This window comes from Squalius cephalus (genome assembly GCF_949319135.1).
Source record: "Squalius cephalus genome assembly, chromosome: 18".
Classification (NCBI taxonomy): Eukaryota; Metazoa; Chordata; class Actinopteri; order Cypriniformes; family Leuciscidae; genus Squalius; species Squalius cephalus.
In genome coordinates, this window is record NC_137139.1 from 18,563,905 (window position 1) to 18,579,244 (window position 15,340).

Below are 15,340 nucleotides of genomic sequence, written 5' to 3' on the forward strand. Positions count from 1 at the left end.
AAATGGAATTTATATGCAATTTTTTTTATTCATTATTAAATGCATCGTCATCTAATTTATTTATTCCCTTTATTTACTTTGAGTAAGAGAAATATTGCATTTTCCATCTGACCTCATTGATTTCTTGAGATCACCACAGACAGTTTGCTCTGGATGCCATCTCAGTGTTTATTGAGGTTAGCAGACAGCTGACTTTCATTATATCCGATGCGCAGACAGCACACTGACCAGCCACGGTATGACCTTTTAGGATCTGTCATTTGAAACTGCTTGATTATGACTGACTTCAGTGAATGACGTCAGTGTAGGATTAAGCTTATGAAGTAAGTTCATTGCTCTCATTGTTCCAGATCTATTTGTTGAGTCATACGACAATTGTTGTTATTGTTGTCGATTTATACTTTTTAACCTCAATTCAAATGTTTAGTTGTCCTAGTAAAGGCAAGATCATAGTAAAATATGTCTGTGAATGTATAAAAACATTAAGGAAAAAAAGACGTATTGTAGGCTGTGACACTAAAGCGAAGGGATAAAATGATGGTCATGTAAATATTTGAAGCGCATGGTGAGATATCTAGGTTACATGTATTGATTAGACACGAACAGATGCTGCCAGACCCTCCCCTATCCCTCACCCTCTTTGAATCTGACCTGTACATATGCTGCCTTATAGCAGAGCAACAAAGGTATTTTGAAGTTTTTCATCATTCCCTGACATTTTTAATGTTTGGTAGGCTTTCTGCTTGTAATTGTGTGCTGTATTATTCTGCAGGGTGTTGACTAGATAAAACCAGAGTTGCCATGGATCAGGATATGATGAATATGTTTGCCATTGCTGCAGGGACTCTTGCTATCCCTCTCCTCCTCTTCATGGCCTCCTTTATGCTGTGGCCATCATCACTCATCAAAGTCTATTACTGGTAAATGCCACTTATGAATAATACATGCATGCATTTACCTTCATTATAATATGTAAATATTAAAGCCCACACTCAAAAATGTTTTGTAAAAACTGAAAATAAAGATATAATGTGGAATTAGAAATATTTCAGATTTTTAGGTCCCTAATCAAAAATCTGATATTTTATCAAACATTTTACTCAAAATGTGTAGCAAATGCTGTATATTAATAATATACTTTTTATTAAATTAGAAAAATAAGCATTTTCACTGTTTTATCAGTCTTTTGTTATATCAATCAGTTTATATGAGCATATTTTAAAACTACATTTATTATTTCTATATGCATTTTGTTTTTCATTTTATATGGCAACACTACAAAAAAGTTTTATTTGTTAACATTAGTTAACTTCATTATGTAACTTCAGCTAACATTGAACAATAGTTTATTACAGCATTTATTAATCTTAATTATTATTAATATATATTTTTTTTTTATGTTGTACATTTTTGGCAGATGATATTTACCAACAGGATTGCAGTGATGCATATTAAATGTGAATGCACATATGTTTTGTTCATATATTCTGCCCCATGAACGCTTTGTGTTTGTGGAGGTACTGGAGGAGAACTCTGGGTCTTCAGGTACGTTATGCAGACTGTGGAGGTTATCGCTTCTGTTACTCGCACAGGGGGAAACCAGGCCTCAGGCCCTCTATACTCATGCTCCACGACTTCTCTGCTCATAAGGACACATGGCTCCCCATGGTCAAGGTATAGTATATTTACATGGCTGGGGTGTGAGGTAGAAAATGAGAATGCTATGTACAGTATATTGTTCTTTATAACAGCGATAAGCAGTTTGTGTCTTCATCCTAAACAGTACCTTCCCAAACATCTGCATCTGCTGTGTGTCGACATGCCAGGGCATGAGGGTACAACACGTACCAGCACGGATGACTATTCAGTCCAGGGCCAGGTCAAGAGAATACGGCAGGTAATGGCCGGATAGGTACCTTTTTCTATGAATAGGTGTACATATTAAATGTTTGTGTTGGCAGCATTTATGAATATTCCCCTCTTTTACACCACTCAGTTTGTAGAGGCCATTCGACTAAACAGAAAGCCGTTCCACATGGTCGGGACTTCAATGGGTGGCACTGTGGCAGGAGTGTATGCAGCCTGCCATCCCTCAGATCTCTACAGTTTGACCCTCATCTGCCCAGTCGGTTAGTTAAAGGGGTGGTTGATTATAATTTCACTTTTCTAACTTTAGTTAGTGTGTAATGTTGCTGTTTGATCATAAACAACATCTGCAAAGTTACAACGATCAAAGTTCAAAGCAAAGGGAGAGATTTGCTTTTAAAGAAATCGTTTTTTTAAGGACTACAACAAATGGCTGGTAGGGACTACACGACATTCCTCCTCGGTTAGTGACATCACTAACCCTAAAATTTACATAAACTCCGCCCCAGAACACGATTTATAGTTTATCAAGACAGAATATGCTAATCAATGACTAGAAGATAACTACACATAAGCTACATAAATTCATCAACTGAAATATCCTGTTGCTTCTACATGTTGTCACTTCTTCTTGAGTCTCTCCATCATTGTCTGACTCCGGTTCAAACATAAAAGGCTAAAAGAAATTTTCATTGCATGTCTGTGTGACGTAAAAGGACACAAGCTCCGCCCCCTGTGCCAGGAGCAGCAGCTCATTTGCATTTAAAGGAACAGACACAAAACGGTGCGTTCTTGCTCACCCTCAAAAAGTGACAACTTAAACATGCTATATAAAAATATCTGTGGGGTATTTTGAGCTAAAACTTCACATACACACTCTGGGGACATCAGAGATTTATTTTACATCTTGTGAAAAGGGCATTATACCACCCCTTTAATATATTTCGTCTTTGACACAGAATGCATGGATAAGTTCATACAGACATAACATAAAAATAAACAAAAATGACTCCCTATTACTCCTACATGCTCACATTTTTCTCTGAAGGTCTGAAGATCCAAAGCGAGAGCAAGTTTGACAGTCGGATGCATGATGTGGAGCACAGCCAGTACACACTGAATATTCCTCTTATCCCATCCACCCCGGAGGAGATGGAGGAGATGCTGAAGCTCTGTTCTCACGTGCGCTTCAGAGTGCCTCAACAGGTTAGTCACACACACGTCATGTAGGGTTGCTCTAGATTCAGAACACACCTTCACACACCATGTGTGGCGTTTACCTTCGTTTATAGATTCTTCAAGGCCTGGTGGATGTACGGATCCCACACAATGACTTTTATCACGAGGGTCAGTATGAACATAGGCCCACTAAATATATTTACTTTAAATATGCAACATGCTATAGAAAGTCTTGTTTTGCCTAAAGTATCTTCTCTGTAAACTACCACAGTTTTCATGGAAATTATGAGTGAAAATTCAAAATATGCTTTGCATGAGCATATGCAGCAAATAACTACCCCTTTACAAGTCATCTGGGGCAAACAGGACCAGGTATGTGTACGCATGCATACAGGAACTATACATAGAAAACACACACATGCACATTGTACAGAGTTCAGTACATACTCAGTGTTATTTTAGTATCATTGAGATACTGATGTAGTTTTAATAATATTCGATTTATTTTCAGGTAGTGGATGTGTCTGGCGCAGCGGTGCTTGCCGAGGCTCTTCCACACTGCCGTGCTGATCTGCTGGAGAACTGCGGTCATTCTGTGGTCATGGAGCGACCGCGACAAACAGCCAAACTCATTTTAGATTTCATCATCTCTCAGCAGAGCACAGAGAGCGCCAGCACCAAGAAGAAATCCTGAGACGGCTCTGCTATCAGTTGTGTCTTGATTAATACTTTAAATGCAGCACCCCACTGACCCTGAAGTATATAACAAACTTAGGGAGAGATAATATTCATAGTAATAATTTTGCAGTGCTTTTCAGTTTGATTGATTGAAGAAAGAGATCACGCTTATAAAAAGTATATGGTAACACTTTACAGTAAGATTTTATTTGCTAACATTAGTTAACATGAACTTAACTATGAGTGCATTTATTGATCTTAATGTCAATTTCAACATTTACTAATACATTTGTTAATTTTTATTGGTTGGCATTAATGCGCTGTGTGAGAACCTAACATGAACAACTGTTTTTGTATTAACTAACATTAAGGTTAATCTAACAAAGATTTACAAATTATGTATAAAAAGATATTGTACATTATTCATGTTAATGCATTAACTAATATTAAAGTCGGCATGAAATGGAAGTTGCAATTTCTTAGCTGTTGTGATGTATATATGTCCCAGTGAAACGGCTTCTAGAACAAGAAAAAATGTAGGGTGGGACTTGATTTTTCGCCATAAACGTCATCAGAGAAGAGATGTCACTGCAAGAGGGAGGGAGCGTTATGTTGATTAGAGAGAGACAGAGACAGACACAGAGACAGAGACAGAGACACAGAGACAGAGAACTCTGTTGTAAAGTGCTGCAGTTTACTGATGGTATAGTTATGGCATCAGATGGGTAATACCATGGTACGTTTATGTATACCATGGAATTGATTATGTACCAATGCTCTTAAAGGAATACCCTCATACTTGCATTCAGGGTCTTAGTAGATCTGGGTCCTATGATTGTAAAGGCTTAAAAATAAAATATGTGTGTATATGTAAAGACATACACACACACACTAATATATATATATATATATATATATATATATAGTGTGATAACACACGTGATAAATATAAATATATGTGTGTGCTTGTGTGTTACTTTAATCAATTACAATTCTACAGACTGTTATCAAAGATATCTGGCATTTATGTTTATTTAAGAATCAAACATACAAAGGCAGCACATCCCAAACATCCTAATTGGGCTCAGGTGATGGACAACAAAATAGAAAAAAAAAAAAATTAATTTAATTTTTTATTTAGACATAGGCCCACTGTTTCATGCTGCTCATGCATTTACATTGCATAAGGTAAAGCCTTTAAACATGAAGTTTATAGGGGTGAAGCTGGTTGATTAGGCTATTGCTCTTGAAACTGTAATGACAACTAGATTAAAAAGTTTTTAATCGAGACAAACCTTAAATTGGCTTGAGAAAGCAGGACCAGATAGTTTTAAAAGCTTTAAGTTTGAAAAAGTTTAAAGTAGTTTAAAGTTAGAAGATAGATAGATAGATAGATAGATAGATAGATAGATAGATAGATAGATAGATTTGTTAGAAAGAAAGAATGAGTAGTTAGAAAGAAAGATTAGTTAGAAAAAAAGAAAGAAAGATTGGTTAGAAAGAAAAACATTAGTTAGAAAGAAAGATATTGGTTAAAAGAAAGACAGATTAGTTAGAAAAAGGAAAAAGAAAGATTGGTTAGAAAGACAGATTAGTTAGAAAGAAAGATTAGTTACAGACCCCCTGTAATTCGCACCCTGGGAAGGAAAGCAACCCGAGTTTAAGTATAGTTTGTCATTTAAACATTTTTGTCAATTTTTTTTTCCTTTTTTTCAGGTGGAGTTGATGGATTTAAATATTAAAATATGGATTAAAACATTATATTACTTGCACTACAATCTGGATTAATTAGAAGAAATACATTGAATTAATCATTTCAATTTAATACAATTATCCTGCTGGAATTGCTGTGTGCCTATAACACCATTACAGCATTTCATCAGTAGCTCTGTTACTATGGCACGTGTCCATAAAATAACAACCCTAAATTTGCCATGTCCATAAGTTATTGTTGATGAGATTCTGTAGTTATGTGATATTTTGTGCAAAGCAACATTTTATCCCCAGCCTTAAAAGGCAGTCTAGAATGTCATTACTTCTGCCGTAATGTACGCTGCTAGTGCAGGTCACGTGACAGTGCGGAATACTGCTGTATTCTCGTCTTTGAGCAGCTAACTCTCAGTGTCCTGGACAGCCGCTACCAAAAACCACGATTAAACCCCTCAGCTCTGGAGACGGGTAAGGATGGGGTCATCCCACACAGTATCACTGCCAGGAAAAACATGTATTTTATTCATTTATGTCACCGTTAAGATAGTAGTTCGCATGGAGCTAGCTGTATATTATGGTAGCTGGCTAGCAAAGGTTCCTTGTAAAAACGTTTCATTTTATTAAAACATGTTCATGTTTTTTAATGTTAGGTACATCAGGTACAATCGCTGGACGTTCCTAACTCTTCTAAACGGTAATTACGTTGCAGAACACCTGTTTACTTGTCTTACCAAAACAGTTAGCATGCTATTGAACATCTAATTCACTGAGCTTCTTCACAGTGATGCATCTTGTGTTTATGTGCGCGTCATTACCGTCTCAGTAAATATTCAAAGACCCTTAATTGGGTCTATACAGTTATTTGCCTTAATGTATGGCTAATACGTTTCTTTTTTGCAGGTGTACTCAAGCATAATATCCGAACAACTTCTGTGGGTCAGAGCGGTTTACCTATCCTTATCAAATGGATAATGGGGACTGGGGGCATAGGGTAAGTATGTGGAGAAATATTTTAGCAGAAGTTAATGTTATAATAGAAGTATTCAAGTATATTGGTTATTTGTCAGAGTTGTGTTTCATGCAGTATTGCAATTTGAATTTGAAGTAGAATTGAAATTCAGACATTCATATTATTTTTTTCTAACTAGAAAATAGAATTCATTATAACAATCTTTTAATGTTAAATAATCAAGCTCTTTAAGTCTGGTGCATTCTGATTGGCGGTCAGGGTTTTTATCATTCATCAGCTGGAAAGAAATTGTTCTGAAAGTGATTCCAATGGTATGGTTGCTGCGTTGTTATGTGGACTTCGCTATTCTCATAGAATTAGAGCGATTATTCAAAATTCATAGTTATGGTGTTTATTTATCCTTGGTGTGAACAGGCTTTTACATTTTTCTTACAGTACTAGATGATGAAAAATCCCATAAGTCACAGATTGCCATTGAAAATGACTAATTTTAATTCTAATAATAATTAGACATGTACTTTCAATCTACACCCACAAACTTGGTTCAGACCTGCAGCCTGTTCTAAATTGACTTTATTTTCCAAGTAATCAGATCGAAGGTTTTTCCATAACTGACATTCAAATAGGTCAAAGTTTCCATAGATAGATGAGCTATCTGTCTGTCTTACTGCAAGGTCTATGTAGCCATCGAATTATGACCTTTAAACTTTAAGCTTTTAACAGTATTTGTCAAGCCGACATGTTTAACAAACCATCCTTTTCTATTTCCAGTTCAACACAATGTAAGTTCTGTCCAATATGATTCAGATTTCAGTGCAGAAATTGAAAGAGCCATTTCCTACATTTTTTCAGATCCTGTTATTAGTGATGCACCACAATTTCAGCAACCAAAAATATTCAGCCGAAACGGCAAAAAAAATCATTTTTTAATTTTTGGAGGACCAAAATCGTTGACCAATGATGCAATTTGACAGTGTCAGTGTCTATTTTGTGCACCCAACATGGATAAACTACAACAGGTAAACATGTCAGCATTGTGGATGCACTTCACCATGACCAAAAATGACTCTAGAGTAGAATTTATTTGGCTGAAATATAGAGCGGCCCTCATTGCATAAGAACTTTATGACTGGTTTAATATATCAAACTGAAAACACAACAACCTGAACAGCATACAGGTTTCAATTACCCAAACTTTATTTTTCAACTATCTTTTATTTTGGTTTTGGTAAAATTTTTGATGCATACTGTTATTAGCATCTTTAAGCAACTTCTTTTTTTTATTTTTTTTATTTGCTGTTAACAGATTAGTCACATTAAAGTCCATAATGACACAACTTTTTGATTGTGTGATGAGTTGCATTAATTAAAGATTTCTTGCTATTGTCCATCTCTTTTAGTTGACTCACCCAGTCACCTTAAATGTCGGAGGTCAACTCTATACGACTTCTATCTCCACTCTTCAGCGTTACCCAGATTCCATGCTGGGCGCCATGTTCCGCGGCGACTTCCCCACCACGCGGGACGCTCAAGGAAACTACTTCATCGATCGGGATGGGACGCTTTTCCGCTACATATTAAACTTCCTGCGCACATCCGAGCTCACTCTTCCTGTGGACTTCATGGAGACGGACCTTCTGCGTAAAGAAGCTGACTTCTATCAGATCGAGCCTTTAATCCAATGCCTCAATGACCCAAAACCTCTGTACCCACTGGACACTTTTGAGCAGGTGGTGGAGTTGTCCAGCACTCGCAAGCTGTCTAAGTACTCAAACCCAGTAGCGGTTATTATCACGCAACTAACCATAACCACTAAGGTCCACTCGCTGCTTGAGGGAATATCCAACAGCTTTACCAAGTGGAACAAACACATGATGGACACCAGAGACTGTCAGGTGTCTTTCACCTTTGGACCATGTGACCACCATCAAGAGGTGTCTCTAAGGGTCCACCTCATGGACTACATCACCAAACAGGGATTCACGATTCGGAACACACGGGTGCACCACATGAGTGAGCGTGCCAATGAGAACACAGTGGAGCATCACTGGACTTTCTGCCGGCCAGCATATAAAGTAGAAGACTGACCCATTTATGAACGTGGTGCCATTTCAAATGTGGTTGCTGCTGTTTCCAATGTGATGTAATATGTAGGTATTCCATTGTCAGTTGAGGCCAAGCAAAAAAAAAATAGAACCAAAAAAAAAAAAAAAAGGAAAGGAATGAAATGTTCAAAATGAAAGCATCAGACCAATATATGATATAATATAAATACATATTCAGATGATACTCAAGCAACATTAATATCAATAATCTATAAAACACCTTGACCATGTAAAAAAACAAACATTCCCCAGAAAATGTTTCAGGTATTCATTCATTCCATCAGATGAGAAATCTGTCAAACAGTGTGCACTATGTGCAACATCAACATGTTAGTGTGCATGTATTTCTAACACATTCTTTAACTATTAAATGTCCACATGCTGTACATGGAAATACATTTTACTGATTTGTTTCATTTCAGAAGGGGAAAAAAGCATCAACATGAGCTAATTGTCTCATTTTAGTCTCTCCTACTGAGAGTGATTGAACATATAAATCATGGAGAGACTCTTTTCAAAGTTAAATAGTTATTAAATAGGTAAATATTTATATATTTGCTAAAACACTTTTTAACCTTATGCCAGTAAGTGAAAACACCCAATTCAAAATACTATGAAAGGGACTTAGACGGTTCCCTCTCTTATATCAGATTTGGTAGAGTCCTGCCAGCGGACCTATTAGAACACACTATTATCCATGACGTTTACGCCGCCATGTTTTCCTGTTGTGTCATCGCACTGCGCAGCGGGTACATGCGCCAAGAACAAGATCAGTGTTTAAGGGCACAACTGTTCAGATGTTGTATTCTAGCGTTTAAAACTCAATTGTATTAGTTCATATTATTGCGCTGTGCTTTAGAAATATCTAGCTGGTAATTGTGTTTTAAAAGAAAAGGATGTTTAGAAAAAGTCGGAACCTAAAATATATATTAAGTCTTGTTCCCGGAAAAAGACGATTTGGAACGTACAGATTTTTGCCCTTGTTCTTCTGTATCGGGGGTGTCATGGAGTGGATCATGATTAACGTGAGAATAGGACGAGAAACGTTTTGTAAGTATCACAAGTCAAATCTTATGTATACATACACGCCCCTCTCTTTGAAGCGTTTCTGTGCATCATTCTGCGTCCTCATTGCGCAGGGCGGCCTGACCATTTTTGCGTAATGCTTGAGTTAATAAAACGTGAATGATGATTTACTGAAATCTTTCAAACAAAAACTTCTTAAAACATCTTAAAATATGTCAGTGCCATTATTTTGTCTCGAGGTGTACCAGTAATGTTTTTTTTTCTAAGGCATGTTTATAAAAGCCATTTAATTAAACTAAGACTTAATCTAAGCCCAGTTATGTAAAACCAGGCCTCAATGTCTATCATTGACCTTAATTACATAGGGTACAACAGTTTTAAAGGCTCACAGTTGACTTATAATAAATACCATATGTATGTAGGCCTATATGAATTACTGTTTATTCTGTATACTATTGGTTATTGTTATAGATAAGTGGTTACATTATTTTCTGCCTCCACAGATGATGTCTACAGAAGAAAACAATCGGAGAGGGAATACCAAAACAAGATTGATGAGGGCTTGATTGTGCTCACAAAGTCTGAAGCTAAATGAGATCATCACAACACACTGGAAATACATGATCATCATGATGAAGAGACTGAAATCAAAAACGCTTTGACACTTTTGCACACTTACACACTTTTGATGTCAATCAAAAATGGGGATACTATAATATATCAACTCTATAAAGCAGCTGTGACAGGGACTGAGTAATTATGTGGACAGATGAGGTGCAAAAGACTGTGTTTCTGTACAGAAGGTTGCAATTTTTGTATTGACTAAGATAAAGATGGTTATTTATGCAATAAAAGTTATCTGTCCTGTGATTCTAACCAATACACTTTGGAAGCCTGTTTCAACTACAAATGAAAACAAATAGTAAAACTATGATTTTGTAAATCATAATAAAGAGAAATTAATCTCATAACTATGATTTAGTGGCTTGGTTTCAATAGGTTTGAATCTCTATTGTATTGAGAAAAGCTCTCATATTAATGACTTGGCATAAAATAAGGAGAATCTTTGTAATTGTAATCAAAATTAGTATCTCGAAATAATGAAAAAGTCATAATTATGAGTTAATATGTCATAAATACAGGAAAAAATATATAATTTATTGTATTGTAATAAAAAATCTTATGTATAATAAAAAAATGTATGACTTGGTATATCATAATAATGAGAAACTTTCTTGTAGGCTATATATTTGGCTTATCTCATAATAAGGAAAAACTTTTAACATAAACTTTAGTTAATGTCATAAAAATATTAAAATAATAACAATGACATTTCATAATAAAGAGAACTTACTCATAATAATGACTTGCTGACAAACTTTCTTGTAATGACTTTCTCATTATTATGCAATGTTAGGTCAGTTACAAGAAAATTATTATAATATAATTAGTCATGAAAAATATTGTCAATATGATGAGAAGCTATGCCATAATTATCAAAGCTTTTTTTTTTTTACTTTTAAAATTATGGTCAGTTTAGTGTAGCCTATAAGTGCCATTTGTAAGTAAGTTTACGAAGATAAAGTCCATCAAAGTTTGTAGGTCCAAAATTAATTTATTTACCAGCAATGGATAAAAGTCCCACTGAACATCGTTTTCCCATAGCCTACATATTATTTGCCTCACGTTTTACCTCATACTACTGTCTTATTTTGCAACTTTTACCTGCAAAAACTATTGCAAATATAACAAAATGATTACACTGAATAAAGGTCAAGAAAATAGTTGTATATGCGTCTTACAAATGATGTAAAAACGTCTAAATGTGTGATTGCACTTAAAAGTCAATATTTTTTATTATGCTGTTAAATCTTTGTGAATGTGCTGTCTATCATCATCATAACAGCAGTTGCCAGCTGGACGACAGCTTAAGGAACATTTCCTTCTTCTAAGAGCATTACTTGTAGTGTCCAATCGGCAGAGATCTCAGACAGATGAAGCTGTTGGGATGTTGGGCCAGAGTTAACGGGTTTCCATCGAGCCGAACCTCCTGCATGTTGTACCTGATGTAGTGCGTGTTGTTTCCTTTGCAGAACGTGTCATCCGTCAGTGACGTTATGTTATTGTTCTGGAAACGATTTTAAAAGTATGCTTACTTGTAGGGACACACTTAAATACTACAGTAAATATATTTAGAATATAAAGATGACCGTACATGTAGATGAACCACGCGCAGACTTTCCGGCAGCGGTGGGATGGCCTCCAGCCCGTTGTCTCCAAGGTACAGGTATGCCAGCTTGCTGAGTTTCTAATGAAAAATATGGACCCCAGTCATGATGAATACGACAAACAATGTATTGATAAGATTTCTGAATCTTTATTTTATTCATTTTTTACCTTGAAAATGTTTGCTTTCACTCCCTTTGTTTTAAGTAGATTGTGATTGACATCGAGAGACGTAAGTTTAGCTGGCAGCATTGGGAGTTTGACCAGCTTGTTCCCAGCGAGCGATAGTTCCTCAAGCTGATCGAGTTTAGAAAAGGCGCCATCTTCTATCTCAGAGATGAGGTTGCCAGACAGGTCAATTCTTTTCAGCGTGGCTATGAAAACAACACAATATGGACGTATCATCCCAGCTAACACGGAACGTTCTCTGAACTTTAACTAACGTTCTTTCAAGGTTATCTCAAAGTTATGAACTATCCTTCCAATAACGTTAATAAAACGTTATCGTTCAAAGTTCTGGTTAATGTTCTCAAAACAGCACAAACGTTATTTATATAGTCTATGGAGCGTTTTTTTTTTTCCTGAGACGTTCATCTAACGTTTTTTAAATGTTACTATTTGTTTCAAAATGTTCAGCAAATAGTCAGAGGTGACGTTCCCATTATGTTTGAAGAATGATAAAATGAAATGTTCCCTGAACAGTCGCATGACCAAGAAAAATGTTTTTTAAATATTTACGTTGAGAACATTCAGGGAATCGTCTTTATGTTTTTATGGGCTACTTTAATGGGAATTTTAGAAACACGTTCTTATATTAGAACATAATTTTGTTAGCTGGGATGGTACACAATTGGACATTACAATGGGGGTGCAAATGAACATGAGCATCTTTCTTATTTACTCACCCTCATGCCGTTCCAAACCTGTTTGACTTCTGTGGAACATAAAAAGAATAGTGTTTTTTTGTCCGTGGACTCTTAAAAATAAATGTTCCAAAAGGGACTTTTTGGAGCAATGTCATTTTTGGTTCCCCAAAGACCCTTTCTGTGAACAGTTTAATAATCTGGAGAACCATTTTCCACTAAAAAGAACGTTTTATGCAGTGAAAAGGTTCCATAGATGTTAAAAGTTTCTTAATGGAAAATAGATGCTAATAAAGAAATTATGTTCTATTAACAAAGTTCGGGAGGAGCACGTTCAGATAATCTAACCAATCAGCGTGAGAGGAGGCTTATAGAGCCGTCTTACCTCTGTCCCATGACGGTTTTCCAGCATCCTTCCACCACCCCAACTCCTCCCTCTCGATTACTCCTATCCCAGCTAGGGATAGGGGGGGAGTACTCTGGGTTCAGGCCAAATTTCGAGCTCAGAACCCTCTCCTCGGACAGCACGCCAGATACGCATATTCTGATTATATGTAAGTGTGAACTTGTGAACCTATAATTTTAAAGTCAATGAGGTCCAAATGTCCAATAAAAGAAAGTTACAGGGGATTTTAGAATGACATGAGGGTGAGTAAATGATGACAGAATTTTCATTTTTGGGTGAACTATCCCTTTAAATGCACAAAACCTTCTAGATGTGTCTCCCCTTCTATACCAGTGACTCTAAGGGACCTTTCTCAGGTCTGTATGTCTGTTTGAGCCTTTTAAAATAGTCTCAAGGAAAATTTCACTCAGTTGCTCTGATTACATTGATCCGGTTCCAATCATTACACAGTGTGTTTTTGGTGGAAACACCCAAAAGCTTTTCTAGCATAACTTCTTACCAATATCAGCAAAGTCTTTGTTAGCAATTTTAGTGATTTTGTTGAAGCGCGCATAGAAGTACGCCGTTTCCTTTGGCAGTGGTGGAACTGTTGTCATGTCAGGAGAAACCTCCTCACAATACACCGATCCAATTAGACACACACACATCAGGCAAGTGGGAAGTTCTGAAAAATAAAATGAAAATAGAAATAAATAGGCAAATTTTTGATCAAATGAATGCAAAATTAAAGTAAAGAATAAATACCCTTGTCATCTTTATCGTCTGCTCCTGGACTTTCGTCATCTTTATCAGCTGGACTATCATAGTCTGTGCTAAGAATGACCTTTTTCTAGAGTAAAGCAGAAGAAAATGGCATTATTTTATTTCCTCTCAATATCAACATATTCAACCAGTTCGCATGCTATTTTGCCTTTCCCTGAGCTCATGAGTTCCCAGATAACTTGCCAATTGTGCTGCTTTCCATTGGACATAATCCCATTATGGATTTAACAGGTTTTCCTTTGTACCTTTCTTAGTATAGATTTATATCTGGCATTCTGATTATGCATACATACATACATACATATATATGTGTGTATATATATATATATATATATATTCATATATATTCATTTTAGCCATCACAAACGTATGTTAAGCAAAATTCTACTTTAACATGACAATGTTTACAAATTTCTGTATACACATGCATTATCAGCATTAAATTGTCATACCTTTGGTTTCTTGGCTTCCATGACAACTCTACTCTCTGTGATTGATTCTTCCTCATCTACTATTTTCAATATCCCTTTGTGTCTAGGTATCACTTTATTGGTTCTTGCCATATCACAAAATATCCATGGCACGGTCAGGAAAAAGAGTAAAATCCTCAGACCCATCATCTTGTGAGGAGAAACAGTTCTTGTCCTGTGTGAAGAGCAGCGAAGTGTGTCACAGCCTCTGAGTAAAATGAGACCTTTAAAGAGTTTCTCTGCAGTGACTGCCTGTGAACCATTAAAAAACAAGTCATGAAACTGGCCTTAACCCACTCTGTGCTGCCCTAAGGTTATTTAACGGATCACTCGCCCCCATTCCTGCCAAAATAAACTGTACTGAAGATGTTTTATTGATTGCTATAATCCATTTCATGTCCTTATGCATGTGTTTTGAAATTGTGCTTAAAGGGAGTATAAAGTGGATAAAAACACTTTGAAATTGATATATTTTTGCTGTCTTCTTGTGAATGCGCATGATCTTACAATAACTAATAAGACCTGTTCCTCCCTTTAGTGATATAATGAGACATTTTCAGGGAACACTGGGATCCGGAAAATAAAGGAAAAATATAGTGGAGAAAGAACAGTTCTGGCTATGGAAATGAAGGATGGAGTTCAACAGGAAATTACTATTAGTTCAGGAATCTTGGACAGCATTTTTGAAAATGGTGAACTTTTAAAACTCGTCATGTGAGTTAAGATTGTGAAACGAGTGTGTTGTCCATCTCTATGTGACGTTCAAAAGCTTTATTGTTAGAAATTGTTTGGTAGGTATCAGGGGATGGATTGACAGAAGACGGAGAAAACCTTCTGTTCCCCTGTTTTTGATTAAGCCAAAAAGAATTCCTGATTTGGGCGAGAGAAATAACATCATCTTTATACTGGAAATGCATGACAAAGTGCTGTGAAATAGATTTCAAACATCATTCAGTTGATATGCTGAATGATATACATAACTTCACCTTCTTTATAGATCTCTATGAAGTGAGAAAGATCTGATGGCTTTAACAGTGATCCTCTGGGTTTTGAGCATTTATGGAGTACTGCCTGTTTTC

The 15,340-nt window shown here is 36.1% G+C and overlaps 4 protein-coding genes across 6 annotated transcripts; 3 read left to right on the top strand and 1 right to left on the bottom strand.

The window, feature by feature from the left end:
- Nucleotides 1-14: 14 nt before the first annotated feature.
- abhd6b (abhydrolase domain containing 6, acylglycerol lipase b) lies at nucleotides 15-4,196 on the top strand. Of its 3 annotated transcripts, none has more exons than XM_079848935.1 (10): nucleotides 15-323; nucleotides 597-686; nucleotides 773-920; nucleotides 1,518-1,674; nucleotides 1,784-1,897; nucleotides 1,997-2,129; nucleotides 2,915-3,072; nucleotides 3,159-3,213; nucleotides 3,317-3,417; nucleotides 3,557-4,196. In XM_079848935.1, the coding sequence occupies exons 3-10, from the start codon at nucleotides 802-804 to the stop codon at nucleotides 3,737-3,739; spliced, it is 1,020 nt and encodes a 339-aa protein (XP_079705061.1). In that variant the 5' UTR covers nucleotides 15-323; nucleotides 597-686; nucleotides 773-801; the 3' UTR covers nucleotides 3,740-4,196. The 3 variants fall into 3 exon arrangements, with proteins under 3 accessions (XP_079705061.1, XP_079705062.1, XP_079705063.1); XM_079848936.1 differs by having other exon boundaries at nucleotides 15-236; XM_079848937.1 differs by lacking the exon at nucleotides 597-686.
- Nucleotides 4,197-5,722: 1,526 nt separating this feature from the next.
- On the top strand, nucleotides 5,723-9,051 carry kctd6b (potassium channel tetramerization domain containing 6b). Its single transcript, XM_079848948.1, has 4 exons — nucleotides 5,723-5,901; nucleotides 6,084-6,127; nucleotides 6,334-6,424; nucleotides 7,804-9,051. The coding sequence occupies exons 3-4, from the start codon at nucleotides 6,398-6,400 to the stop codon at nucleotides 8,488-8,490; spliced, it is 714 nt and encodes a 237-aa protein (XP_079705074.1). The 5' UTR covers nucleotides 5,723-5,901; nucleotides 6,084-6,127; nucleotides 6,334-6,397; the 3' UTR covers nucleotides 8,491-9,051.
- A 353-nt stretch (nucleotides 9,052-9,404) lies between these two features.
- On the top strand, nucleotides 9,405-10,176 carry uqcc5 (ubiquinol-cytochrome c reductase complex assembly factor 5; the record flags this gene model as incomplete). Its single annotated transcript, XM_079848949.1, has 2 exons — nucleotides 9,405-9,558; nucleotides 10,038-10,176. 2 exons carry the CDS (start codon nucleotides 9,405-9,407, stop codon nucleotides 10,127-10,129), a joined length of 246 nt encoding a protein of 81 aa, XP_079705075.1. The 3' UTR covers nucleotides 10,130-10,176.
- Nucleotides 10,177-11,484: 1,308 nt separating this feature from the next.
- Nucleotides 11,485-14,882, bottom strand: ognb (osteoglycin, paralog b). The gene is made up of 6 exons (XM_079848947.1): nucleotides 14,244-14,882; nucleotides 13,774-13,858; nucleotides 13,529-13,693; nucleotides 11,932-12,134; nucleotides 11,750-11,842; nucleotides 11,485-11,662 (listed from the first exon to the last, which is right to left on the bottom strand). Exons 1-6 carry the CDS (start codon nucleotides 14,409-14,411, stop codon nucleotides 11,492-11,494), a joined length of 885 nt encoding a protein of 294 aa, XP_079705073.1. The 5' UTR covers nucleotides 14,412-14,882; the 3' UTR covers nucleotides 11,485-11,491.
- Nucleotides 14,883-15,340: the final 458 nt, after the last annotated feature.

Excerpts from the sequence above, each read along its gene's own strand:
- abhd6b (XM_079848935.1), top strand. The coding sequence starts at position 802 with ATGGATCAGGATATGATGAATATGTTTGCCATTGCTGCAGGGACTCTT. Across the intron at positions 1,898-1,996 it reads AGGTCAAGAGAATACGGCAG|TTTGTAGAGGCCATTCGACT; the intron begins GTAATGGCCGGA and ends TACACCACTCAG. Across the intron at positions 3,418-3,556 it reads TCTGGGGCAAACAGGACCAG|GTAGTGGATGTGTCTGGCGC; the intron begins GTATGTGTACGC and ends ATTTATTTTCAG.
- kctd6b (XM_079848948.1), top strand. The coding sequence starts at position 6,398 with ATGGATAATGGGGACTGGGGGCATAGG. Across the intron at positions 6,425-7,803 it reads ATGGGGACTGGGGGCATAGG|TTGACTCACCCAGTCACCTT; the intron begins GTAAGTATGTGG and ends CATCTCTTTTAG.
- ognb (XM_079848947.1), bottom strand. The coding sequence starts at position 14,411 with ATGATGGGTCTGAGGATTTTACTCTTTTTCCTGACCGTGCCATGGATA. Across the intron at positions 12,135-13,528 it reads CAAAGACTTTGCTGATATTG|CCACGCTGAAAAGAATTGAC; the intron begins GTAAGAAGTTAT and ends TTGTTTTCATAG. Across the intron at positions 11,843-11,931 it reads TGAAAGCAAACATTTTCAAG|AAACTCAGCAAGCTGGCATA; the intron begins GTAAAAAATGAA and ends ATTTTTCATTAG.